Source organism: Branchiostoma floridae, chromosome 5 (assembly GCF_000003815.2).
Source record: "Branchiostoma floridae strain S238N-H82 chromosome 5, Bfl_VNyyK, whole genome shotgun sequence".
Taxonomy (NCBI): Eukaryota; Metazoa; Chordata; class Leptocardii; order Amphioxiformes; family Branchiostomatidae; genus Branchiostoma; species Branchiostoma floridae.
In genome coordinates, this window is record NC_049983.1 from 25,798,343 (window position 1) to 25,826,166 (window position 27,824).

The window sequence follows — 27,824 nt, forward strand, 5'->3', positions numbered from 1 at the left end:
CAGACAGGTTTAGACACATCCGGGCACTTCATGACGTCAGGGAAAAGTCACGTGACCTACATTTAGCGCGAAATTTCAGTGTTGGAGTCACGGCCAAGATGGAAGCCGACCAAAACGATCACCTGTGTGTTCTGTTGCGCTTGTAGACTTGATCAGGCAACTCCAGTGATTTCTGTTCATCTACAAGGATAAAAAGAATTCATCGGGCTCGGCTACGTGGCTTCGAAGGACGTTAACTGTCAGTTCAAAGGTTTGAAAGAGTTCTTTTATGTTCTCTCGAAAGTGAAAGGGGGAGGGGGGCGGATCGTCTCTGAGTAAACATGTAGTATACTGTAGTACAATAGAAGTCGAATAATATGCACCAAATACGCTGGCAAATTAATTGCACACCCAATAGCGTATTTCGTGCAGGTTAGGTGCACCAACTAAAATAAAGTACAGTGTCAGAAAATCCTGTCTGATCCAGTGCTCCTCTACTGAGAGGAACATCATTGGGAAATTACAATAATGGAATAATAAATAGATACAATTTCTGTTGTATCTATAATGCTACAGTATATGTTTCTAAATAAGTATTTATTGCTATTTTTTATCAATGTGCGTGTAAAATATAAGATGATAGAAATAAAAGACCAATGAAGTGCATATCAATATCAATGAATGTTTTATGTGTGTACAAAATCCAACATGTCATCTTTCAGTTTCTTGATAAAACCTCAAATGTTACTGATCGCTTTTCACACATAATTAGACAGTTGCATGAAGTGTTGAAGACGGTTTGAAAGCCTCATGATGATGATGTAGCATGATTCAATATCAGTTCCGAAAATTTAACATAATTCATAAACTAATTGGAGGCAAAAAATTTTGTGTGATATGTATCACTTAACAGTTAACTTAACCCCCACCGGTACCCCCATGCAGGGCCTCCTTATTTCTTTGCCCCTTGTTTCATATTGTCCTCATTGTGCCACAGCAGGTTGTGACAAGATGGACCTGGACACGTTCTACATGGCCGTGCAGTTTGGTGACGTTCCGACCGTAAAGAGGGGGCTGGAGGCTGGGGTGGACGTCAATGCCAAGAGAGACTGGGGAGGCTTGGTAAGGGGCAGAAGTGAAAGCACAAGTCCTGCTACATTTGTGATTGACAACAGCAACAATCTTTAATAGAATAAGTTTATTTTTGCCGTTTTTTATCCGCACATTCTTTTGCTGTTTTGCATTCTATTTTGGACAGAAACAGCTAAAATCTATGTCAACTCTATGTACACAATTTGTAAGATGTAATTAAATAGTCAGATTTTGAGCAAGACCTGGACACACCTATAGATGCCCATTTGAAGAAATTTAACATTTATACAGCAGAAATAATTTCCCTTCCCAAGATAAGAATGAAGGTTGTCCGCTGTCACCGCGTCCTGAAAGTGCGACTAACGTGGAGGTGGAAAGTTATGAAAGATGATCTATTTGAAAAGGATTGTCTATTGGTTGATTTAATTACACTTTACTTTTACACTGTACAGTCAATAATGCTGACAATAGTCTCTGTACGGTGGTGTACTAGTAATGACCAGTTCTTGCCCAACTCTTGCTGTCCCCAGCCTGACCAGACATCCCTGCATGTGGCCTGCGAGTATGGGCAGACTGAGGTTGTAGAGCTGCTGATCCAACATGGGTCTGATGTGGCGGCGAGGGCGTGGGTAAGTATTAATAACCCTACTCTGATGTCTCCTGTCAATGAATTCCCAACAAGTATGCTGCAAAACTGTTCAAATTGAAAGTACAATTCAGAACTATTTTGCATCATCAACTTGTAGTACTTAGTTGGGACTGCAAGGACCCATTAGTGTACATGTATGTACTCTCACCTCTCAAATAAACGTACCGGTACGTTTATTTTTTTCCGCCTCAAAATCCACTCGGTACGTCCTTATTTTAGACGGTACGTTTATTTTTTTTTTCAAATTGGGGCTTTCTTTACTAACCAGGGACCCCAAAAATATTGAAAGTTTGGTATTTTCTGCCCATATTTCCGCGGTATTTTGCTTAAAATTCACTATTTTTCGGACGAGGCAGCGCGGATTTCCCTGCCGCTAGCGGTATGACCCAAACATCCTAACTAGGGATGCGTACCGGTACGCCGGATCGGTGCTGGATTTGCAAAAACTTTTCGGTTCATGTCCAAAAATAAGTGATTCGGTACTGCACTCACATATATCCTTTTTGTTTTAGACCATATATAACCTTCCAAAAATCTTGAAATTTGCGCTGAACAAAGACGAAAACATTGCCAAACATCAAGGTCCATAGGCCGAGCTCAAACACATGCTACACACACAGTCACTCAGATCCGTAAATTCTCGATCAAAACACAGAAATTAACCACCAACCAAACAAACTAAAAAGTTACCAATACTTTTCCACTATTTTTCACCCGTATTCAACTTGTTTTAATGTTCCAGCAACGAAAAAATCCTTCCAAAATAAAGCACAGCGTTCAATCGGCTCGAAAACATCCGCCATGTTGGATTTATCAACTCACGCCTAATCTCGCGGTAATGCGCGAGAGAATGAATATTTTCTGCAGTACCGTCATCTTTTAATAGGGGGCAGTGTCTATGACCTCCTTGGTTTCTGCAACATTGAAAATAGCACAAGTGGTGAATAAAATAAGGTATTCTACTAAGTTGGAATGTTTCTTCAAAATGTTATTTTGTAACAATGATTATAAAATAAAGTTCTTTTTTTTATTTCTTCAATTTTTATTTTCATTTATGTTTTACTTTTATTATAATCTTTGTTGATGTTGTGACACTCAGATAAAAGAAAATATGTGCAATAACATAGGAATTATTCTGTTCATTATTTATACAATTAACTGATATGGTACTCAGGCATAAATGAATAAAAAGAGCCTACCTGCTTATGACTGAAGTAGCATGGACACAGTTTACATGTCAATTTGGTATTTTTCCGGGGGGTACTTTTATTCCAGGGGGTACTTTTATTGAATTTTGAAGATTTGTCCGGGGGGTACTTTTATTCCAGGGGGTACTTCTATTTGAGAGGTGAGAGTAATACTTCAACTTGCTTTGCTTTCTTTTAAAGTGACTGCTATATGGTAACAGTGAATGGAATAGTGCAGCTTTTGGTGTTAAATTTCAATTTGCTGTCATTTAGGTAAGAACTTTCAATTGTCTTTTGCCTATGTAGTTGTGGATTATGCTGTACCTTTCTCCCTGTACAGATCCACTCTGAACCCCTACATGATGCTACTGCCAATGTTACTCTGTTCGTTTCATTACCCAATTTTTTTATATATCATGTCAATGTTGTTTCATATACCCATTAATGACCCACCATTACTGACACCTTTCTGTACAGCACCAGTCCACTCCTCTGCATCTTGCTGCTTATGAGGACCACACCAAGACTTGTGAGGTCCTGATTCGTGCTAAGGCGGATGTGAACGCCAAAAATGAGGTAATGTAATTACATGTTTCGCATGGACTCACCAAAAGAACAGAAAAAGAACACACCAGCAAAAACAATATGTTGTCTCTATCGGGAACACATAAAAACTGACTTTTGCTATGTCCCATAAAGATATACACATTTAAAAAGTTTTTGTTGAATGCAGAAAGACGACCTCTGAAACACACCAAATCGTTTACTCCAAGTTCTGTTTTGTTTTCTTTGTTGTTACCCAAATTGTTTACATGTCCATGCAATTATAATGACCCTGACCTCCCCTATGTCCAGACCCAGTGGACACCCCTGCATCGGGCTGCTTACTGTAACCACACCAGGACTTGTAAAGTTCTGATTGATGCTGGCGCAGAAGTTAATGCTAGAAATCAAGTAATACATGTGTTTCGTATAGACTCTTGAATGACTGGATGTGAAATTAATTAGTGTTATGCACATTCATTGACTTGCACTAGTGCGTTTCTTTTCACACACACACACACACACACACACACTCACTCAGTCCCATTCCATTTTTCTGATCCATTTTTCTAAGCACTGTTCTACAACTTTGGTCGAGACACAAAAACAGAACAAATTCTGTTTACTAGTGTAATTACTGTTAGACATGTCTCTATTCATGCCATGATTTCTGCCATGTATCATAGAAAACACATTGAATATGAAGAAATCAGAGGGCCTTTATAATTATTAAGTGTTAAATACTACCTTTGTCTAGATGTTGGTTTTGTGTAGCATGTCTAATTTCTTTGATTCTGTGTGCTATGGCAGCCATAGACGGATTGCTTAATGAAAATTGGTCTTTACAGAAATGGTTAGATTTTGGGGTTTTAAGCTTTGCAGTTCAGTGCAACGCTAGATTTGCCTACATAACTAATCATTTATGTATGTTATGCTGTTAAAATGACCCCTCGATGAAACAAACAAAACTGACCCTGGCCGTCCTCCCTGTACAGGACCAGCACACACCCCTGGATCGGGCAGCTGGCTGGGGCCACACCGAGACTTGTGAGCTTCTGATTCGTGAAGGTGCAGAACTGATGGCCCCAAATGTGGTAATACACATGTATATGTGTAACACGTGTGCCAAAACAGGGCTCGAAATACTTTTTTATGCATACCTGCACTGGTGCAGGTAACATTGAAAATTACCTGCACCAGACAAATTTTACCTGCACCACTATGAATTTAGGAAGTATGGATCATACTAAAATTGTTCAGGAACAATTGCTTTTTTTTCTGTCATACTTAATAGGTGGTAACACCCAATGTAGCTAATAACAGTTCATATACACCTACATCATAGGACATGTATGTATAAAGCCCAGTGCATGGACCAGTGCAGGTTAGGTGCAGGTAGACACCAAAAATACCTGCACAGCTCCAATTTTACCTGCACTAACATGCATATGCAGGTGGTATTTTGAGCCCTGCAAAAGAATCTATTTTGTTAATAACTAGAGTATATGCTTATGCAAGCAAACAATGACCTCTGTCATGCACAACTTGCTCTTTATTGTAACTCTTAGTTTTGTTTTGTTTTGCTGTATTCTTACCCAAATCTTTCATATATCAATAATTATTTCATTTTAATGCCTGCCACTTCTGACCCTGATCTCTCTGCACGTGACCAGGCCACGCCCCTGCACTGGGCTGCCAAATACAACCAGACCAGGACCTGTGAGCTTCTGATTGAGAAGGGTGCTGACGTGACAGCCAAAGATAAGGTCATACCTGCTTGTTTCACATTTGTTTCTTAAGACCACATTGATGATGAACGCAAAAAGATAAACTTGATCACCTTCGCAAGACTTTGGTAGCGTTTGTATGTGTGTACATATGTTTGTGTGTATGGATGGACAGCATAACTCTGGTCTGGTTTAATAGGATACAAGATTAAAACAAACTGTTCTTAGTAAGGTGAAGGCGAAAACTGACTCTTCATTTAACATGCAAAATAGAAGACAATACAATTTCTTTTGTGACTTTTATTTCTTTGTGCATTGTTGTTGTTATTGCCCAGCTTCAAGTAATTAGGTACGTAACAGTTTCTGATGCAACATGTCTCTCATGTATCCCTCTACAGAGTGGGCGGACTCCGATAGATATTGCAAATGGTCAGGATACTCGGCGTTTCCTAAAGGTACGTGCTGCAATTGTTTTTTTGTGCTATACTTTTCTACCACACTTTAAATTTTCCAGGCATGTAAGCTAAAATGTTGTGATCACTTAAGTCTTGTAGCAAAAATTGATATTCTTGGTAAACCAGTTCAGGGCTTCTTGGCTACTTTACACATGCCATGGTTGGTGACATTTGGTCCCAGCTTGCACTCAAGGAGAATATGGCCCATAAGTATGGTTAAGATTACCAGACACTTAAAGTTATATGAGTCTATGTCTACGTCTCAATATTCAAATACCTGTCCTCCCAGGAAGTGGAGAGGAAGGAGAAACAAGAAAAGTTCTACCACGAGTTACTGCAGCAGTCTGGCGGGGTGAGGGTGGACAGGTTTAAGGTGTTCCTTGGAGGGAATGGGACAAATGGGAAGTCTACTCTGAAGAAAAGTCTTATTAGGAAGGCAAGTAACCTTAATCCCCAGTTACACATAGCCAAAGTTTGCAGTAGGTTGGGAGCAGTCTGACCAGTTTTAGATTGTAGTGAAATTTGACTACCGAACACACTCTGACCACTACTGACTTACTCCCATCCACCAGCCAACCCATTCCAGACTTCCCGTCCTGAGCCATGTTTTGAAAATTTCAAAACATCTGAAAATGATTATCTAATTTCAAAGTCGCTGACCACTTTTAGGATGTTAATGCTTTGTTTGTTAGTATGTATTCATTTATTAACTCATTACTTTAGCAAAAGTTTTGAATTATAAATTTTTAAAACCAACTGTGATAAATGTTTTTGTCACACCCAGGACCCGTTAACCCAAGCACAAAGTGTATCCTCTTCTGAGAAGGAACCCCACGACCCCACCCCAGGTGTAGATATTGGAACGTTCCATGTACCAGGGGTGGGGGAGGTCAGCGTGTGGGACTTCGCTGGGCAGGCGGAGTACGCGGTGACCCACAGCATGTTCATGGATGCAGAGAACACCGTCTTCATTGTGCTGTACAACATCACGGACAAAGAGGAGACGCAAGAACAACAGGTAACCAGAGATGCATTGGTTCTACAATTCTGCAGAGGTTTTACATTTCATTCAGTAATTTGGTCATTGCTGGGATGGCACTGGTCAAGTAGTGGTTATTTACAGTATGAATAAATAAATGATCTAGCAACTCATGCTTGTTCATACTGATTACAACAAATGTGATTTTGCTACAGGTCCACTGGTGGCTGTGCTTCATCAAATCCTGCAACCCGAACCGGCAGCCTGACGTCATCCTGGTGGCCAGCCATCGCGACAAGGTGGCATCTGCCAGAGGTAAGGATGGCTGTAACTGCCAGGAGGAATGTGTACATGGGGCAAACATGCATGTACCATGGCATGGTTGAACAAGTCTGTCCATTAGCCCGATTGTCCCAGGCAAGTGAAATTTCCAATCGGGCAAGTGCATGTCCTACATACCTTGTCCAATCAGGCATGTACATGTAAGATTGTTCCAAGAGAGAGGTTTTGACATATTTGTTGCTCAGTCATGGCACCAAGCATTGTTCAACACAGTAAAACAGAGCCAATGATAAAATAATTTCTGAAAAACGTACTTAAATTTAGGGCAAGTGAAAAGTTAGTTCAGGCAAGTGAATTTCTTATGCACTTGCCTGATAGAACAACTGAATTTTCGAAAACTTGTTAAACCCTGCACAGGCTTGTTTTAATAGCATCTGTAAGGTGAAACACAAATTTAGATATGAATCTATCATTTTCGTCTTAAACAGGACAGCGCCTAGCAGCCCGTTTGCTTGAGTCGGTGAAAGAAGAGTTCCAAGACCACCTCCGTATCGCAGATGAAGTGATCCTGATGGACTGTAGGCAGACTCGGACACCTGAGATGGACCAGCTGAAACGTCGTCTGGTCAGGATAAAACAGGCCTTGCTGCAAGTAAGTACATTAAATTCAATCAGTTTTATCAGGAGCTAATTAGGGACCTGACGTTATTTACTGGGGGGGGAGGGCTGGTGCAAAATAGGTCTGGTAAAAAATTTTTCAATGGCCCCCCCCACGCCCCCAAAAATTTTTTTATGGCCCTCCCCCCGCCCCAAAAAATTTTTCTATGGCCCCCCCCCCCCCAAATTTTTCCTTGCCTTTTCCATTACACACAGTCTGTCATTAAATAATATACACATGTAGCAATAACAATAGCGGTAGCGTTGTTTGAACGTGACGACGATCGGGGTGTCAAGACCCGCGCGTCAACAAATTACGCACGTTGGAGTCCTGCTGGGGCATATGTTATCTCCCAAAGTTTTACAACAGCCGAGTTTTCATTTTGATGACATATATACAAACATGTAGCACTTGATGTTGTTACACTCACGCTGCAACGGTTATAAGACTTACCTTGTCTGATATCACTTCTCCGATCTACGTGAAAAAAGTCTCTGGTAACGTTTAATACGCAAGATCACGAAACTGAGCGTTTCCGCCAGACCGACGGCTAGCTGTTAAAGGCCGTCCAGGGATCGGAGGGCCGAAGGCCCGACCGGTCTGGGGGGTTAGGGGCATGCTACCCGGGAAATTTTGATATTTTTGACCCTCTAAAACGAAATTTCCCGCATTCTGTGAGGCAAAAAAATGTGGATTTTATGCGTCCACATCAACGAAGAGAAAAGCGGGAGGGGAGGGGCTGTAATACAAGGCGATCTTTTCCACTACACATGTACGAAATTTACACAAAAGAAAACAAATTAATGTTGTAGTTGGAAGAGACTTGGGTACATTTTAGCGATATCGTTACGAACACTGCTTCAAGACTCCTTCAATCTTTCCAAAACGGGAGTTATTTCGGCCAATTGCAACCTACAAACTTGCCAAAAAAATTTCGCGCCACCATGATTACGTCATATGCTGCAGAGAGCCCGCTGTCACGAAAGTAAACATCGTAATGTTTTATCCCGTTGCCGTCCGTGAACCATTCCGTATACAAAGAACAGATGCACGCAGGATTGATATTCATACCAATTTTAGTTTCTATAGTTTTCTTAAACTTCGTGTGAACATGGAATCACACGAAAGAGGCGGCTGCAGAAAATTTCTGTCTCAGTATGGGGAGGGCGAACTATATCAACGTAATCCTTGGGGGTCCGGGGCATGCTCCCCCGGGAAAATTTGGAAATCTTGCATATCTGAAACGATCTTTCCTAAATTTTGATGGGCAAAATTTGCTGGCAGACTAAGCTAAGTTTAATAGCCTTTCTATTAGAACTTCACATGGTTTTGAGGGCGACGACGCCCCCAACGTATTTCCACGATTTCGAGTGCCGGGCATGGCACGAGCCGTCGCAAGGTAGGTCTGGAGAAATGTCATTCAAATGATGAAGTTTGGACCCTCTGAGACACGATTTTCTGCATTTTGAGGGATAAATTTCGCTGGTAGACTATGCTAAATGTAATGACAATTTTCTGTCAGAGGAAGAGATTTTTGATGGCAACGAGTGCCGAAGTGTTGTGTGCGCCGGAGGCGCAAGCCGTCGCAAGGGACGTCCAGAGAAAAATTAAAATTTTGACCATCTGAAACTTCATTTCCTGCATTTCAGGGGCACATTTTGCTTGTATTTATCAAGGCCCCTTAAAGGCAATTTTTTTTCAATGGCCCCCCCCTCGGCTCAACAATTTTTTCAATGGCCCCCCCCTCGGCTCAAAAAATTTTTCAATGGCCCCCCCCCACCTATGCACCAGCCCTCCCCCCCGGTAAATATCGTCAGGTCCCTTACGAGGAGCCATGAGTGAAAGATTCAAAGGACTAACATGGGTTCACATATCTACATAGCATACAGAATGTATGCTTCATGGTTCAGTAGCTGTGCACATCTCTTTGAGTGACTTTGTCCAGGATTTCAATAGATGAAAGCATCTTACAAGACATTAGTCATTGCTGTAGCGCAAGCTCTATGTTTGTTCACATCACTACAGACACGTTAGATCGCAGATGCAGAAAGATATGCTATTCCTTCATTAACAGGCTGTATAACACCAATAATAGTAATATACAAGGTCTTCTGAAGTTAGATTGTCTGTTCAGACATTCTTTTTTTTTTAATGTGTATAAACTGTTGTGTGTATAGTTTGTGTTCTTATGTTTGTATGGCTTATTCTATGGGTTGTATACCTGAAATAAAGAAATTCAATTAGTCTTCTTGAATAGAAGACACTTCTATCCTTGTACTTAAAGTACTTAAGGTATAAATTTGTTGTCATCCAAACTCTCACAGAACCAACGAGACATGCCTAGGCTGTGTGCAGAGATCATGAAGTGTCTACCAGAGTGGGGTCAGAGGAAAACTGGGCCCAAGTGCCCCGTGATGATGTGGCCTGACTACGTCAAGGAGGTCAGAGGAATCAACAAGCATGTGACTGAAGACTTCCTTCAGAAATCTACAAGATACTTGCACCATCTGGCAGAGGTACGATGTCAAGTCTTCAACATTATAACTATGGCTACGTAATGTGAATAAACCTTACAATAGTCCACACAATTACTGACATTGCTACTGTACTGCTACTGTAGCTAAATAACTTTGCATTATTGCACCAGCCGGATAATTGCACAAAATTCACTGGCAAATGCAAAATAGACTGTGCAATTAAGCAGCTTCTACTGTACTAAAGAGTCGCTATACATCTTGACATCAAACATGAAAATGATTTGTGTCTGGATATGTAAAACTCATGTCTCCCTGCATTAGGCCATGTTCACTCACAAGAACTTTTAAGATTTTGATACAGTGTAGTAAAATGTGCTGTGAACTTTTGAGTGCATGCATCAATGTCACGTAATAGAATTTAGGACAAAGTAAAATCAACTGCAGTTTACAATAAGGCACTGCACTTTTCAGACGCCTTCATTTCATTTCACCTTTTTGAAATCCAGGTTCTGTTCATCACGCCAACAACTTCTGACCCTGTCCTTATCCTGAAGCCCAACTGGCTTGGAACAAACGTCTTTGGCCCTATCATGGCACCGGACAAGTTCCCCATACCCCGTATACTCAGGAAACGTAGGGACTACATCACCAGATCAGAAATCCAAGAAGTGTTCCAAGACGTTGCTGACGTGGATCTCCTGATCACCCTGCTGCTTGAGTTCCAGCTTTGCCACACCTATAATGGGTTGGAGTTCATCTTCCCAGGGCTCCTGACACAAACCATGCCGTCTGACAAGTGGCAACCAACACAAGAGCCAAAGGTGGTCTACTTTGGGAAGCAACTCCAGTGTGCCGACTCAACTGACATGTTCTCCTCTGGGTTTTTCCCCCGGGTGCAGACCCGCCTGATGAGGGAGCTGGAGAATCACCCGCTGCTGTGGAGAGATGGCGCCAAGTGTGCGGACAGGGATGTGGAAGGTCTGATCAAACTCTCTCCGGACGGCCGTGCAGTCAACATCTGTGTCCGGAGTGCGCAGGGCGACAAGGTGCAGTGTGGCAAGATGCTGCAGCAGCTGGAGAACATCATCGCTGATGTGCTCTATGAGTGCAGCCCAGGAACAAACACAGTAGAGAATGTGCTCAGCGCTCGTGCCCTGAAGGAACACAGGGAGGAATTCTACTCCTACGGCAAGAAGGAGATTAGTGAAGCAACAGCAGAGGGCGGCACAATCCATCATCCCACCCTTGGGTTCACAGAACAGGTCAGCAACCTGCTGTGTATGGAGACCCCACTCACCAGGAACCGCCCAGAGCTGGTCCAGATCTTGCAGGATGTGGAGCCAATCCTGAAGCACCTGCAGGCTCGTGACATCCTGACTGAGGAGGATTGTAGCGTCATCAGGGACCACAGCATGCCCCACGAACGTGCGTGTGCTCTGCTGGACAAGATGAAGACAAAGAATGATGATGCACGTTGGGTGTTCACGACTTTTCGCACAGTGTTCCCCAACCTATGCATGCACTGCTTGGAATGCAAGCCATGTGAGTATCAGTCTAAATCATTCATTTTTCGTAGCAGACTGAAAAGACTAATAATGAAATCGTTCTATTGGTCCGAAAACAATGACTCCTGCACCTGTTTTATGTCATATTTGGACCAAATTTGTAATGGTATTGGCAGGAGTCAATGTCAGTAGGGGAATGTTACAGGGTTGGCCTCGTCCATATTTACAGTGATTCTGTCTTCCCCATGCAGGCCCCATTCCCCTGGCTTGTGGATGTGCCTTCCTGTTGTGTGCTGCCTGCATGAAGAGTCAGACTAAAGGGTTCCACTGCCCCAAGCACCACGTGATCACAACAGGGCTGGGTATGGCGCTGATCATTTATACAATATTACCAGCATATATGCGCCATAAATGCCTTACCCCAACCCCATTGTATCTAACATATCTCTCCCCCCCTCCTCTCTCTCTCTACATATATAACGGTATATATATAGGAGGTTACTAACAACAAAATTCCCTCCACGGCATGAGAGTATGACTTGCGTGGCCACGAAGCACAATGATGTAAAACACGATCCCCGCACTGTAGTTGTACCTAGTTTGTTAGATAGATCCGGTAGAAGGGCTTATAGTTTGTTTTACATTTTGATAAGAACAGCATATGTATATTTGGGCTACTTTTCTATGAATAGAGATGATGACAGTTTTCTTTGTACAGATTTTCTTTGTTTCTGTTACTGACAATGATGAGTAACATCCATCCCATTATGCTGCAGGGTACAACACATTCGTTATTGCTGTTGGCCAGGACGGGCATGGGGAGGAAGACTTCAGAGAGGATGCCATTGGCTTCACCGAGATCATCACTGATCCCAACATCTGTGGTGTGAGGTAAGTACAGAACTGTGCTTGGGAGAACCAACTATGAAAACATTGCATTTGCATGCATTGTGCAAATTCCATGAAAAAACTCCTTGCTGTGTGTGATAAACACACATTTAGATATCACTCTACTAACTATGCCTTGTAATAGTTGTGCCCTAAAGCTTAAATATCTGTCCACTTTTATTTTATCAGGAAAGACAACGTGAAGCTGCTGCTAGATGCAGAAATTGCTGATGTTGAAGCCGCAGTCACAGAAGTAGCAGCAAAGATTCAGCAGGTTCCAGAAGGCCAGGAGTCGTTCTTCATCTACTACCACAGTGGTCATGGAGATGAGCAGTGCCTCGGCTTCTGGTCCGAGCACATATTACAGGCAGTTTCTTCTGGAGATCTGGAAGAGATCTTTAGGGGAAGTGGCGCGACTAAGTCGCTCTTCATCTTAGATGCGTGCCACTCCTCATCCAATCAGGTCTACACCATGAAGGGGGCACCACAAGAGAGCAGCTCTATCAATGGAGAAGAGGTGGATGAGGGCAATCCACAAGACCCAGAACCACCACTCGCCAAGTTTGACAAAGACGTGCTTCCAGAAGGTTCCATGCTCTGGGCGTCCAGCAGAATCACACAGAAGTCCTGGAAGTGGGAGGAACAGTACAGCGTGTTCACCAAGTACATCATCAGCGGCCTGCAGGGTGGCAACTGTGGACGTGACAGCTGCTCATACTGCCTGACCTTCCAGCGCCGGGCCAGGGATGCTGGGGCAGTGAGCCTGGACATCCTAAACGACTACGTGTACGATCACGTGAAGAACAAGCTGCGGCAGACACCGTCACTGCAAGGCCAGACACCGTCACTGCTGGGTCAGCATGAGAAAACCTACTGGATGGCGTACACACAGGACCAAGCAAGGGCGAAGGCAGAAGATGCACAACAGACATTCCAGGTACAGGACAGAGAGGACCAGACATCATCTTCAGCTGGTGCAGGTCCTGATCGATGAGGCGGGTGGAGCCGCTCCTGGACCAGCTGCATGCAATGGAGGTCCTTAGCATGGAGGAGTGTCATGTCATCAGGGCCAAAGGCGTCTTCACACCCCACAATTACGCACACGCATTGCTGGCAATGGGAGCAAAGGGAAATGATGCATGTCAGGTGTTCAAGGCTGTGGAAATAATGCTATGAACTTGATCTAGAGCTTTTGCTGCAAAGCTGATTGCTGCAAAGCTTATTCTGCTGCAATTTAGTTAAGTGCAACGCTTCATTTTCCAATTTCAGAGTCACTGATGAAATCAAAGAATGGATCATACATGTACATATATTCAAAGAGTTTTAAAGCCAGGGCAGGACATGTTTGAAACAAAGCTACCCGTTTGCAGAGACAGACATGGCCTTACTTTTACGATGTTGTATGTATGCTGTTGGTTATGATATGTTTTAGTGCTTCAATTCATGTTTAGTCTCTGAATTTGAAAATTTTGCTTTGGTATCTTGCTTTTTCGGCATCGCACATTAGATTTAAAGTCCTTTGGAGGATGTCATTCATACAATTACGTGCTGTGGCCTAATGTAGAAAAACATAATGCTGCCTTATTCAGTTGTACCATTCGACAAATAGAGAATCAACCATTAGCAATTACAGCTTGTTAATGGGAACTACATGTATGATCCAAAATCATGTTCAGTTGCTAACTGCTATTTGGTGCATGGCATCGTTTGTGCTTTAATCAATTTCATTATTCAAGTGGTATCTATACTGGCAAATCATGTGTGTAAAAGCAAATATGCTGTAATGCAACATAAAAGCTATGTGGAAATGTTTCATCTCTGAAAGTATGTGGAATGTACTTTTTCAACTGTATAATGTGACGTATAAATTGAGATTTGTCAGGCATTGCTCTCGCTGACCAAATCATGAAATCTGGAGAATTGAAATGTGATTACTAGAATTGGAAAAGTAAAGAAATGTGTTAAATATCACCGTACAAGAGGAGGTTTGTAATACTTTAGATAAAGCACAAAGAGACTGGTGAAGAAAGTGTGAAGTATATAGTTTGCCATCATCTGGGTACAAGATTCAAAATGGTGCCAAAGATTCAAAATGATGCCAAAGATTCATATTTACTGCCAAATAAGTTGATGTGACTGACTACCGCGCAGACAACAAACACACATCTGGTGATAACAGGTGAAAGTTGGTAGTCTAGTGCATTTGATTGTCCTTGCTAGTGCCATACCGTTGTGGTCATTGCGTCACATGGTGACAGATGGATAAGATTCATAATGACAATGAAGTTTGTTGCTTAAATGCATAAATATGTATAATGATAGTTATGTTGCAAAACAGTTGTATAAGATACAACTTACATGTATAGTAATGGGGGTAATTCTGGTGTAGAAGGAAACAGTTAAATGGATATAAAGCATATGACATTCCATTACAAAATGTATATTTGAAAAATGTGACGCTTTATCCAGATTTTTGGAATGGTGGAACTGGTGTTAGGGCGCAGTCACATGTAGGTCATTCGATTGTCATACGATTTCGATAATAGTATTTTTAAGCAGGCAGTGACAGAGCCAACCAGCAGAACATTGTAGCAGAAAATTGTAGGACTCATGCATGGCTGTCCTAAAAATGCCCTACAGTTTGTAAGTTAGCGATCGTAGCGATCGTAGGACGATCGCGCCAACTATGTGACCGCGCCTTTAGAAGTGCAATAAAAGAAAAAGCGTTTGCCGCACTTTACGGTTTCCTGTGATTTTTTTCTATGCCCAAGTAAAAAGACAAAAGATGCAGACACGTAAGAGCATGTTTCACTTTCTTACTTTATTCAAAATGTTACAAAAAACTGAATCTCATATAAATATTACAAATCATCATCAGGAACTTAACACAATTCGAAGATACTAAAAAAACAAACATAACAACTGGACTGCATACATTGCATCTGTCCATAGCTTCAGCAGATCTCAATATGGAAGTTATCAATAACCATAATCATCATAATTATAGTCATAACGTACAGCACCTAAAATATTGCAGATATATAAATAATCACTTGCAAGTTCCGAGACCAGATACATGTTTAATTATATATATATATATAGAAAGCACCATGTTGTTGTTGTTGTTCCTGAGGAATTCCAATGTTCCACTTTGCATGTTGCTACATTTTCAAGTTGTTACATTTTCAAGTTGTTACTTCTGTAACGAAAAGCTGCCTTGGATAAGGTTACATACTTGTAAATACCAAGGGCATAGTTGAAGATAACTGACCTAAACATTTATGAACTAACACGTAGCTTGGTGAGCTGTTAATACTTATTTAAAAGAATATTACTGATTTCTACACAATATCATCAGCGATCTATAAAACTTACAAAAGTAAGTACAAGTTCAATGGCAACTTAACAATTTACAAAATGGGCAGCCAGATTTAAAAAAAGTGACTTCAACACATAAATTCTGTGCTTGTTACTAATTCCTTACTAACAATAACATAAAGGTAAAAATGTCTACAACATTTTAAACTTAAGGACAACATAGTTCCCAAGTCAAAATAACAACCAGTCTATACCTGTTACAAAAGTGCCATATAATAATAAATCATATTATTACGTATGTACAATGAAGAAATTCCAGGGACAACTGCATTCTTAAGTAACAGAAAGAAAAATTTGCAAATTTATCGTACACCTTGATGTATTGGATATAATTATACTACCCGATTGCCTTTAAGTCTTGTTTTCACTACATCTACCGCTACACTAAGAATCAGAGAGCTCAATATGCCAAATGTCGTCATCATATACTCCACCAGCTACATACACATATTACAGAACACGACCATAGAAAACTCCGCCCCCCTCCCACCCCACAGCCCTATATACATCCCTGACACTATGGTCATGTGATACACCATGTAATATACATGTTCCCCATGTATAAATAATGCAGTTTCAATATACATATATAGGAAAATAAAGTAGCCTCTGGCATGGAATGGTATTTACAACGGAGCAGGAGTCTCAAACTGTCGAAAACCTCATCCGGGTTCAACGCAGTAACTCACTGCTCCCTGTACAGTACACTAGTGGACCAATATGGGCAGGCCTGGTACATTCTCTACACGTACATGTACCCAGGTTGCTATGGAGTTTGTTCTGATAAATGTAGAACAGTCATGTTGCTATGGAGTTTGTGCTGATACATGTAGAACAGACGTTGCTATGGACTTTGTTCTGGTACATACAACACCAGAACACACATGTAGCTAGAGACTCAGAGTTTGTTCTAATAAATGTAGAATAGAGTTTGTTCTGGTACATATAGAATAGGCATGTTGTTATAGAGTTTGTTCTGGTACACATGGAATAGGCATGTACTGTTGTCCTTTTTTGTACCAGAGTTACTGAAAGTTACCACTCTTAACAACAGAAAATAATGATTGTCACACTTGACCCTTTGGCATACTTAGACTAAAGTGAGATACAGGAGGGTGTGATAGAGGTCAGAAGAAGGATATCAACTTCCAACTTTCTCTGTTCTGACATGAAGCTTTTCTGGATCTTAATACCTGAATCCACTAAAAGAATTTTTCCATTTTCAAGACAGGTGGCACAATTGCACTTGAGACAAACAAGTTGGAGTTTCAGAAATCCTTCAAACCATTCCACACCCTCACATCTGATGGTTCGGTTTGCTTAACTCCGTAGTAACCGTAGCAACTTACTATGACAGAAACCTGGCTGATGGTATGTGACAGCACACACAGGAACTGAGATGGGAAGACAGACGATTTAGCACCATTCTTACTGCCTGCTGTTTAACATAATAAATACTGCAGCAGGCAACCCTGTGCATGCAGATGTTGGTTTGATCGGGAAGCTACAAGTATAAAAACTCATGTAGAGACAGAACCTGGTCCAAGTCATCAGGGTAGCACCTTTTCCAGTCAATATACAGTCCAGGTCACCAGAGCATCATGTTGCCTAGCCAAAACCATGGCAACACATCACCTTGACTACATTGTGTCCAGGCAACCGGTTACCATGGGAATACATCCCATTGGCAACATGTCATCGAGGATATTAATTAAGTCTTGCTACCTATTGATCTTGAGTGACATTAAGTTTTCTTATTGAATAGTTTGTTCACTTTAGGAAAAAAACGTTTAAAGATCTTAAAGATCAGGCTTCTCAGTTGACGTTATTTTTACATGTTGGACTACAGTGTATGTGTGGTATCTAATTACCGACCAACATGTTCGCCGGGGTTCCAATCATAATATTTACTTTAACGAAAAGCCTCTATGCTCCATATTTCTGCTGTGGTGTGCACCGTTGCTGACCTGCCACCTGGCATGGCTACAGGTACTGCAGGAGTGGTTCGTGTGTTCCTGGCACCACTGCCTAAAGGCTGGCTCTTTTGCCTGGAAGGGACAGAAGGACAATTGTTATCACTCATGGTCTTCTTCCAGTTTCTCAAGCATTTCTACAGTACAGTACAGGAGAGCCACCTGTTGATCTATCAACAAACTGCAGGTTTTTATGATTCTTAAATATTTGTTCATCACAGAAATAGTGCCAATATTTTTTGTTAAAGACAAATATGACAAATTTGTCCTTCAAAATTTGTAGTAGTTACTGAAAGAACAAAGGCCAAGGTCATGTTCTTCTTCTAAGTCATAATTATCACCTGTTTTATCAGAGGAAGCAGACTTCAATTTACATGTAAGGTGGAAAGTTATTGACTTTGAAAATCAGACTTTGTCCTTTAAAATCTAGTAACTGATACAACAAAGTCAAGGTCATGCTCTTGTTGAAGGTCGTTCCTACCTGTGTCATCTGAGGAAGCGCACTCTGAGGCCGGAGACTGGGTTGGGGAAGCAGGTGCCACAGTAGCCGCCACATCTGCCCTGCACTACCGACCCGTCCTGAAAGGGGGAGCAACGTACAATGAGTTTGAACCTTAGTACATACAGATTTTATATAGGGAGACAAAATAAAATCAAGTTTTCCTCCCTACTTTAATATCTTGCAGAGCCTTTTGCCTCAACACTGCACACCACACCAAGCTACAGCACCTGCAAAGCTTCTTATGGTCAGTGAGCGTTAAACAGCTGAAATCCTAACCAGAAATATTCTCCAAGCAGAGGTTTGGCTCCGGCTAGTTTTTAACATGTTGTTAAGGATTTTTGTCTGGCACTCTAGTTTGTTATAATAGAAAGCCAGACAAGAACACTATGACTTGTACAAAACACAACCTCTGCTTGGAGAGTAAACCACAAGCAGTTTATAGCAAAGGCACCCTCTACTCTACTTGTAAGTTGTAGCCAAGTGCATGTTAATGGAATGAAGCGCATGTGACATGTAGTTGTGCATGTACAAAAATGTACATGAGCGTATTAATGCAGTGAAGCGCGTGTTAAAATGGAGTGAGGAGTGCAACCGTGCCTGACCTGTGACCTGTGGATGTCAGCTGTCATGAAAATGCCCTGCATGCAATAACACATGTGCAGTTATGGGTGGAGTTCAAAGTTCATATGGATGGAGTTCAAAGTTCATATGGATGAAGTTCAAAGTTCATCTTTATCTAGTATAAACCCACTTTCTTATATAAAGTTTAAGCTCCCACAACTTATGAAAAAATTGACATCTGGATGCCATTATGTATGAGCTTGTGTCTTCTGAGGCATATTAAAGGTTAGAGTTCAAAGATTACAGGTCAACTGACATGTGACCTCTTGATGAACTTGTACCATTCAGACAGCATATCACAGGATTAAGTTCAAAGGTTACAGTGCAAATAACATTAACTTGTGTTGATGAATTTGTGCAATCTGATGGTATATCACAAGTTAGAGTTCAAAGGTTATAGGTATACTGACCTGTGACCTGTTGATGTCAGCTGTGATGAACCTGCCCTGCGTGTGCCACTGTGTGTCGGGGGAGACACCAAGTCCTGTTCCAGACAGGTCGATGTTGAACGCTCCCTGCAAAACACACAACATAAAAAGATTGTTAATTGAGAAATATCAGGGACATTCCGATGTTTTGACACTCCTTCACTCAGATGCACATGTCATTAATGCATGGAGATCCTAATGAAAGAAACAAACAAAACATGTTTCGAAAAACCCTATGTTCTTAGTAACCTGGGGTGACCAGTTTTCTTAAGACATGGCCTGGGGAGAACTTGCTTTCAATTGCAAGTGTACACAAACTTCCACCCGTTCCACTCATAAAGCAGCACTCTGGACTGTCTGATGTGACTGGCATCCATTCTTCTAACACTTACATCAGTCTTTGAGGATCTGCCAGATTCTCCATTTTATGCAATGACCTTGAACAGAGGTCGGAACAAGGGTTCATGAAAACAGATCAGCAAACTGGCAAAGATGGTCTGAACTAACTCATGTTATCTGCCAGAAATGCAACTTCTCCATTTTGTGTAACGACCTTGAGTAGAGGTCAGATGACAGTAGGTAAAAATAGACGTCACCTTACAAAACTGGCAGATAAAGAAGCAAGCACTTCCAACTCATGATCATGTAACTGCCAGAAGTACAACTTGTCCAATTTTCACTGTGACCTTGAGCCCCAGAAAGGTCATGAGAAGTAAAAACAGAAGCTAACACTTGGCAAAAGTCTTATAGAAGTCTGTACGTGATGACAGAGTCAGCAAGTTTATGTAAACATGGAGGGCTGGATTCAGAAATAGAACTGCTGGATTAGTTCAACTTTATCCAGAATGACTTCTACCAACACAGATGAACTTTCAAGTTACGTTTTGCATGGATCTGTCTGTTTGCAGAATAAAGAGACTCTTTTTACACAACAACTATTGCTTTATTCTCACGGACAATTCAGTGGCCGTCTGTCGCCTTCTTCAGGGTAATTCTGACTGGTTCACATTGTACTGCAGGACATGTGTCGCTGCTTACAGTTCAGATGTCATCACAAAACTTAAATCATTTACATTATGTCACCTTAACGTTACAGACAGCTTTATGCAAAATATCTATGATGAAACTATTCATGGATGCCTGTTTGCTGGCTATATCTGATCAGCCATGTACACTAGCTATCCACTGCGGCACACCTTTAGCCTCCTGACACACATAAACGAAACATCGAGTAAATGTACCAGTAGAAAGCTTTCCCCTGTACCTGTACCTGAACTATTTGGTACCGTCTGAACTGTCTGGGTTCCAGACTACAGCAGCAGAAGATGGCATAATCAGAAGCTGCCCTGTAAAGCCCTGTAAACTGTCTGGGCTCCAGGCTACAGCAGGAGAGGCAAACATAATCGGAAGCTGGAAAAAGTCTGGGTTCTAGGCTATTGTAGCAGTGGCTGACCAAATACATGTACTGTAAGAAACTGGCCTGTACTGCCCTGGGACCAGCATGGGTTCCCAGGTAATATACATTGTAGCAGTGGCTGGCCTGATAAGAAACTGGCCCTGGGATCAGTCTGAGTTCCAGTCTACTGCAGAAGAGGATGACCTAATTAGAAACTGGCTTGTACAGTCCCTGGGAGCTGTCTGGTTTCCAGACTAGGGCAGAAGAGGCAGACATAATTGAAAGCTGGCCTGTACATCCCTAGCCTGGATTCCATACCCCAACCTCAAGATATATCTTTCTGCACGATAGATACTTGAGATCGGGCTGGGGTTTGGTAACCAGGCTAGTACATCCCAGGCAACAGTTTGGGTCCCAGGCTATGATAGAAGATGCTGACCTAATTAATTCTCCATCCCTGAGTCACACCTACTGTGGAGCAGTGTTCACCCCAGCACCCTCCTGAGGTGTTGAGTTCCAAGGCTATCCATCTTTCAGTAAGGGATTACTGTACTGTGCTGAGTGTCCACACTTCCATCTTCCAGTGTCTGGTCAGGCCAAAGCAAAGGTAGATTTCATGGCTGTCTTCCCCAAATAGCACACACGCATAACCCCTGTGTACTTTCTTGAATAGTGTTCGCCTGAGGAGGGTTTTGCAGCTAAAATTTGAGTAGAGTTCATTTATCATCAACATCTGATCTACTGCATTTCAGTCATACTCAAAACTTCATTCTGCCACTGCAGGTAGGAATTCTTGTTTCCAGGTAGCAGGACTACATGAACGTTAGCAGATGATTATAAACGGTGATTATATACTTGTTCACTGGGAACTTTGTTAACTGCATGACTTCGTTGTATGGCATGGACTTTTTCGAAAATTCTAAAAAGGACACTCAGACACAGAAGTCAGATTTAAACATTAGTCTGTCTGGCAGAAGCAAGGCACACGTTTCTGCTGCTACAGAGGAGACACTATTACAGGATCCATCCCTGGATGACCTCTGGTGAGCCTGTGATGGACTGAACTGGACCAGAGGACTGAACCAGGGGTGTGGATCACTGGGTGCAGGGTTCGAATCCAGGTCTGACCATTTGTGAGGTGAAGCCTGATATGTGTGCTACTGGAAGGGATTTGCAGGCCACTTGGAAGGAATGTGGAGGTGTCAGGCCTGTGTGTTTCACACCTTGATCATGTTAAGGCCTCACCAAGTCATACTGCTGGTTCTGGAGCAACTTTTACATAACTTTAATGGGTCCTTAGCAGGGCTCTAGCCAGCTCGAATTTTTTTTCCGCCAGCCAATTCCCATTATCGCGAAATCCGCGAAAATTAAGTTAGAAAGACAGAACTGAGACCTTGAAAAACAAGTTTTTAATGAGATTATCGTATGCAAAAGGGCGCCAACACACTAAGTCAACAATCATGACAATAACAAGACAAACAGTGTGTGGCTTTCCGACCGTGGACAGCGTCCCCAAGCCGCCTGTAGCTTCCACCAAGAATTTCTGTCCGTCACGGATTGGTTTAAAAACTTTTCCATCACACGCAGCAAATTTCCGTCAATTGACGGAAAAACAGACGCTGGCTAGAGCCCTGGTCCTTAGTAAGAAATGATGTCCGTCATGGGAGGAAAGGAACAAGAAGAAAGCAAGAGATGAGAGCAACGAGTGATGGGAGGAAAAAATTAATCTGAAGACTCTGACTGACATTTGGCCTTCTTCAAAGTATGGATCTCCAGCTCCAAATCCTACCCAACAGGACATCTAACAGAAAAGAATGGTACTCATTTTCACCACCGGAATTGGGTGATGAATTCAATTAAAGTTGGTCCAACACCTATTTGATGCCTGCTAAGGATTTGGACCCAGAACCTTTAGGTTGTAAGCTAACAAACCTGTTGCTCAAGGACACCTTTAAGTTGCCATCTCTTACCAAGTGCCATTGAGTGGAGGAATCAGCCTTGAGTACAGCCAAATTCAGACTGCCCAGCCCTGACACCCAGTGAGTCTGACCACTGCTGAGGTTATCTAAAGGTTATCAGGAGTGTGCATAAATCTGCTGAATCTGCTGTCAGCCCACATGGGGGATGTTTGTTCCGTGCTGGACTATCTATCAGGTACCTTCCCAGAAGCCCTGTCTGACAAGGGATGCCCTATTAACTGTATCAGGCTTTTGGGAAAGGTAAGTATAAGTCAGGGATGATCATTGTAAACTGAGGTGAAGCATGCCACTTTTCAAGTTTTTTTTTTTCAAGTAACAGTCAAATCTGGTAATGCAGTGCTAATGCTAATTTTTGGTCCACATTTTTTTGTCAAGTGCACTGGGTCACCCCTGCAGCTCTTCTCCATAAGTGTGTTGGGTTATTAAAAGTGCAGAATTTTGATGCCTGAAGGGGTGGTACCCTACATCAATTTATTTCTGTGAAGGCAAATAGAGCTTGTCTAAAACAGGCTAGCAATACTGCACAAGATTTTCACTTTCAGAAGATGTCGTCCACTTGAATGGAAATACTGAATCCTATCCTGGATACTAGGCTCGATCTCAATAATATCTATTGGGTTTACAAAATGTAACTCAGGGAGGCCTGCTGTAGAATATCCTTTGTGGTATGTTGGCTCTAAACCTGACGAGTTAGCCTGTCCATGTGTAGGCCCTTGAAACAGTCTGGCATCCAGGCTAACTGAACCCTTACGGAGGTGTTGGTATGACAGTCCAGTTTAGTGCTGATGCATAAATGATGTATGATAAGAATTTCTTCTGCCTAGCGATTAGCTTTGCGGCCCACAGAAGATGGTATCCATTTGGTGAAGATAATGTCGCCTTATGGTTCAGTGATGATGATGATGATGATGAAGAAGCATTTCTTCTGCCCAGCAGTTATCTGTCAACCCTTACATCCCTGCTGAGACCATGATGATGATAATAACCCCTCCAGGTCAGGGTGGTATTTTACATACCAGTAAATCAACTTCTGAATAGGTCTGTTCAATGCATACTAGCCAAATTATGGGGAGCTCCACTTACTCATTCAGACTTTGCACAGCAGTGCAGACTGGGCTGGCATCTTGGAAGTTAAGCAATGCGTAGCCCGGTCCGTTCTTGGATGGGAGACCAACCAAGGACGACCGGATGCTGTAGCCGGACCAAGAATGTTCATTCCATGAAATCGTCTTCCGGGAGGGACGTAAAACGGAGGTCCTGTGCTCAAGGAAGCGCCTCGACCACGATAATCAGCCTCATTACTCAACACATTGGGAACCTACTGGCTATGGCACTAGCTGCAAATACACCCGATATATCATTATATTATTATTATTATTAGCCAGTCTCAGCCTGCATGGCCATGGCCCGAGTGTAATCCTAATTTTTTTTGCTTTGATCATACTACTACCTTCTCATCTTGTCAGTGTCAAAAGATATATGTAAGGGCTGCATGGGATAATACATTTTTTGACAGATTAAATAAGGGCTGCATGGGATAATACATTTTTTTGACAGATTAAATTCGTGAATTTGGGAGGTTTAAAAAAAAAAGAACGCCTAGCAAAAAGTCATACAGTCGAACCTGTATTAGCCGCCACCTTTGTATAGCGGCCGTGTGCAAGTCATTTTCTGTGAATTTACCAACATTCTGCATGGCAATATCAATCATTTTCGGTAGATTAGACTTTGGCAGGGTAAGTTGAATTCTGAGACGAACGAGACAATGTTACTTATTGAGAAAGATGAGTGGGTACTGAAATCATGTGTAACTTATTGTTCGTGGCCAATATTTTCTCTATAGTGGCCACCTGTCTACAGTGGCCACCTGTCTACAGTGGCCACATTTCTCCAGTCCCTTGAGTGGCTGCTATAGACAGGTTTGACTGTAGTTGCTTTTTGGTAAAATTATGGCTAACAGGTGCCTAACCTTAAACTGTGGGAACTGTCAGTGTCATGACCTCTGCAAGACAAATCTGCACTGCTGGGACATTTTCCTGGGATTCGGGCATGACCGATAAAGCACTGGACCATCCACCAAGGCCAACAAGGATGGTACCTGATGATTCCTGGGAGAATTGATCAACGGGAGAGCAGCTCTAGCCTGGTTACCAAACCCCAGCCCGATCTTAAGTATCTATCGTGAAAGATACATTTTGAGGTTGGGGTGTGGTATCCAGGCTAGAGCAGCCCTAACTGGAGTGAAAAGCTCCTGCCTGGCTGAAATGATCAAGCCTTCTCTACTCTATTCTAGTCAATGTGCAAACTGTAACACTGGTCCCTTCAGCAGTGACACTAAACTATTGGAATTGCATACCAACTTTGAAAGTCCAGTACTAAGTACAGGTGTTGTTGTTAACTTTGGGAATAACAAGATCTACAAATGTACAAGCATGATATTGTAACAATGGTACCTTAGATGTATAGAGGCTGTATTTGGAATTAGTTCAATTACTGACTTTTTTGGAATCTCTAATTTTGGAAGTCAAATGCCTAATGCTATATGCTATGATAAACAAGGTCATCAAATTTTTGCGTAACTACCTTTCTTCATTTTAGCGTAAAATTCTGCATTCAGCATAAAGTGTTGATGGGACCCCCCTATGCAGACCCTCACTAGAGCTTCCATGGTGCCACTGAAATGTTTGAGTGACTTATGACAGACAGATCTGCCCCTCCCCCTGCATGGGTTGATGAAGATAACATCCTGAACATGCAGCACATCAAACACAGGCTGATATACCACCTCAGGCCCCAGGATATGGGGAGGATTATGATATACCACCTCAGGCCCTGGATATGGGGAGGATTATGATATATCGCCTTGGCAACATTACCAGACTCTGTAGCCAAGTGGCAGAACAGCAGTGGGTATAGATGGATGTCAAGTCTCATCACTCTCCCAGGTACCAAAAGTCAGTATTATAGAGGCCTTTGGCGTTGGTGTTGGTGTGGCATAATGACAATGACAATGACAATGACAATGATGTTTATTGCATGTTCATGCCCCAATGGGGCTAAATGCATTAAGTTTGATATAAAGTTAATGACAACAAATAAACAATGATATATCCTAATAATAACTATTTTCTACAAGCTTCGTCCCTCCTCTTAAAACAAGAGTAAACGAACTTACACAGTTCTTCCAATATGTAATAGTTAGTTGATGACATCAGATATTTAAACATGTCTACCTTTGTTATGTTTGTATATTTCTCTTTAACACGTTTAACATTAACAAGGCTATTACGCATATCATTGTACAGAGAACACTCTAGTACAAAGTGCATTTCATTTTCTATACATCTGACATTCTTATTACAAAACATGCATATTCTATCGTCAGGAGGAGTTCGGGTGTATCTGCCAGCTTCAATTTGCAGTGGGTGATCGCTGATCCTTAATTTAGTCATGGCTCGGCGATAACTAAAATTTGTTATCTCTAGGTACTTTTCTCTTTCATAAGTAAGCTTGAATTTTCTGTAGGATCTTAACTTATTACCTTGGTTTTCCTTCATGCCAGGAGAATTCATTTCGGAGTAAAAATTTTGAACAAAGTTGTCTTTCAGTCTTTGGTTTACTTCGGACTGAGCGAAAGATGTGTTGCGATCACTGTTAATCAAAAGATAGGCAAAACCAGACTCCTCCAGGATTTTACTAACATTGGAAAACCAGCATGGTATGTTGCGACTGTGTAAGTCCTGCTGTACAAGAAAAGCTTCAAATTGTAGACTATTTCTTGGCACTTCTTTAACTAATCTTTTGTAGTATGAATACAATCTAGTATATACTTCGATCCACAGAGGAAACCTGCCTAGTTCTGCCCTTGTTGCAAGATTACTTGAGTTTTTTCTTACGCCTAATAACGACTTGCAAAACTTCAGATGAACTTGTTCTATGGGTGACTTATCATTTAATCCGATTTTGCCCCATACCTCTGCACCATAAGTCAATATTGGGACAACGCAGGCATCAAATAATTTACAATATACTGAAATTGAAGGATTGGTTTCTCCTAGTGTTGTTTTAATACTGAACAGAGCTCTTAGCGCCTTCTTTTGTAGTGTTTTTAATGCTGTTGTGAAGTTGCAACCTGTTGTAAGCACCACTCCTAAATAGCAATATGAAGAAACTATCTCTATGTCTTCGTTGAGTATATGAAATTTGAGATTTGAGAACATATGACCCTTTTTGTTAAATACGATTATTTTTGTCTTATTTATGTTAACTGATAATTTCCATTTGTTGCAATAGAGACCTAGTTTATCAATTGCATTTTGAAGACCATTTTGGCTAGTTGATAGTAGGACAAGGTCGTCGGCATAAAATAAACTTGATACTTCAGATGTATTTAGCAAGGGCGCATCAAAATCTCCTGTATTCAGTTCGTCTGCTAAGTCACTGATATATAGGTTAAATAGTGAGGGACTTAGAACACAACCTTGCCGCACTCCTATTTTGACAGGGAAATTTTCACTTAAACCTATATTTGTTTTCACACTCGCTGCGGATTGACTATATAAACTTTTTAGCATATCAAAAAATCTACCGGAAATGCCTTTTGATATGAGTTTGAATAATAGGCCCTCGTGCCAAATTGAATCAAATGCCTTGGATAGATCCACAAAGCAAGCAAATAGTTGATTTCTTGACTGTGTATATTTGGAAATCAACGTTTTCAGAACAAATATGTTATCTGACGTTCTGTAATTCTTCCGGAACCCTGCTTGATTAGGTTTAAGAATTTTGTTTTCCTCGAGAAAAGAGGAGAGCCTTTTGTTTAGTACAGAGGTAAACAGTTTCCCGAGACAGCTAGAAATGGAAATCCCGCGGTAGTTGTTAGTGTCGTCTTTTCTCCCTGATTTGAATATGGGCACTATGTAGCTTTTTGACCAGGTTTGGGGGAATTTTCCACTAAAAAAGGTGCGATTGAATAATGCAACAAGAGGCTTTAAAAGTAAGCTGTGTCCCGCTTTCAGCATTTCGTTAATTATCATGTCTTCGCCGCTCGCCTTTTTGTTTTTGAGAGCGCGTTATTGCACTACTTATTTCAGCCTCCGTGATGGCCAAGGCCCACGTGCATATCA

The 27,824-nt window shown here is 41.7% G+C and overlaps 2 protein-coding genes across 2 annotated transcripts in view; one reads left to right on the forward strand and one right to left on the reverse strand.

Moving 5' to 3' along the window:
* The first annotated feature begins 973 nt into the window (after positions 1–973).
* Positions 974–15,094, forward strand: LOC118416372 (death-associated protein kinase dapk-1-like). The gene is made up of 16 exons (XM_035821467.1): positions 974–1,101; positions 1,602–1,700; positions 3,385–3,483; positions 3,763–3,861; positions 4,446–4,544; positions 5,124–5,216; positions 5,576–5,641; positions 5,922–6,068; positions 6,417–6,637; positions 6,778–6,926; positions 7,382–7,545; positions 9,876–10,067; positions 10,535–11,570; positions 11,785–11,895; positions 12,310–12,424; positions 12,611–15,094. The coding sequence occupies exons 1-16, from the start codon at positions 991–993 to the stop codon at positions 13,413–13,415; spliced, it is 3,606 nt and encodes a 1,201-aa protein (XP_035677360.1). The 5' UTR covers positions 974–990; the 3' UTR covers positions 13,416–15,094.
* A 129-nt stretch (positions 15,095–15,223) lies between these two features.
* LOC118416373 (A disintegrin and metalloproteinase with thrombospondin motifs 9-like) overlaps positions 15,224–27,824 on the reverse strand; it is a 40,538-nt gene continuing 27,937 nt past the window's right edge. Inside the window, exons 6-9 of the mRNA XM_035821468.1 lie at positions 19,306–19,410; positions 18,877–18,912; positions 18,254–18,351; positions 15,224–17,847 (exon numbers count right to left, since the gene is read on the reverse strand). Coding sequence (XP_035677361.1) covers positions 18,259–18,351; positions 18,877–18,912; positions 19,306–19,410 — 234 coding nt within the window. The 3' untranslated portion in view covers positions 15,224–17,847; positions 18,254–18,258. The remainder of the gene's footprint in view (positions 17,848–18,253; positions 18,352–18,876; positions 18,913–19,305; positions 19,411–27,824) is intronic.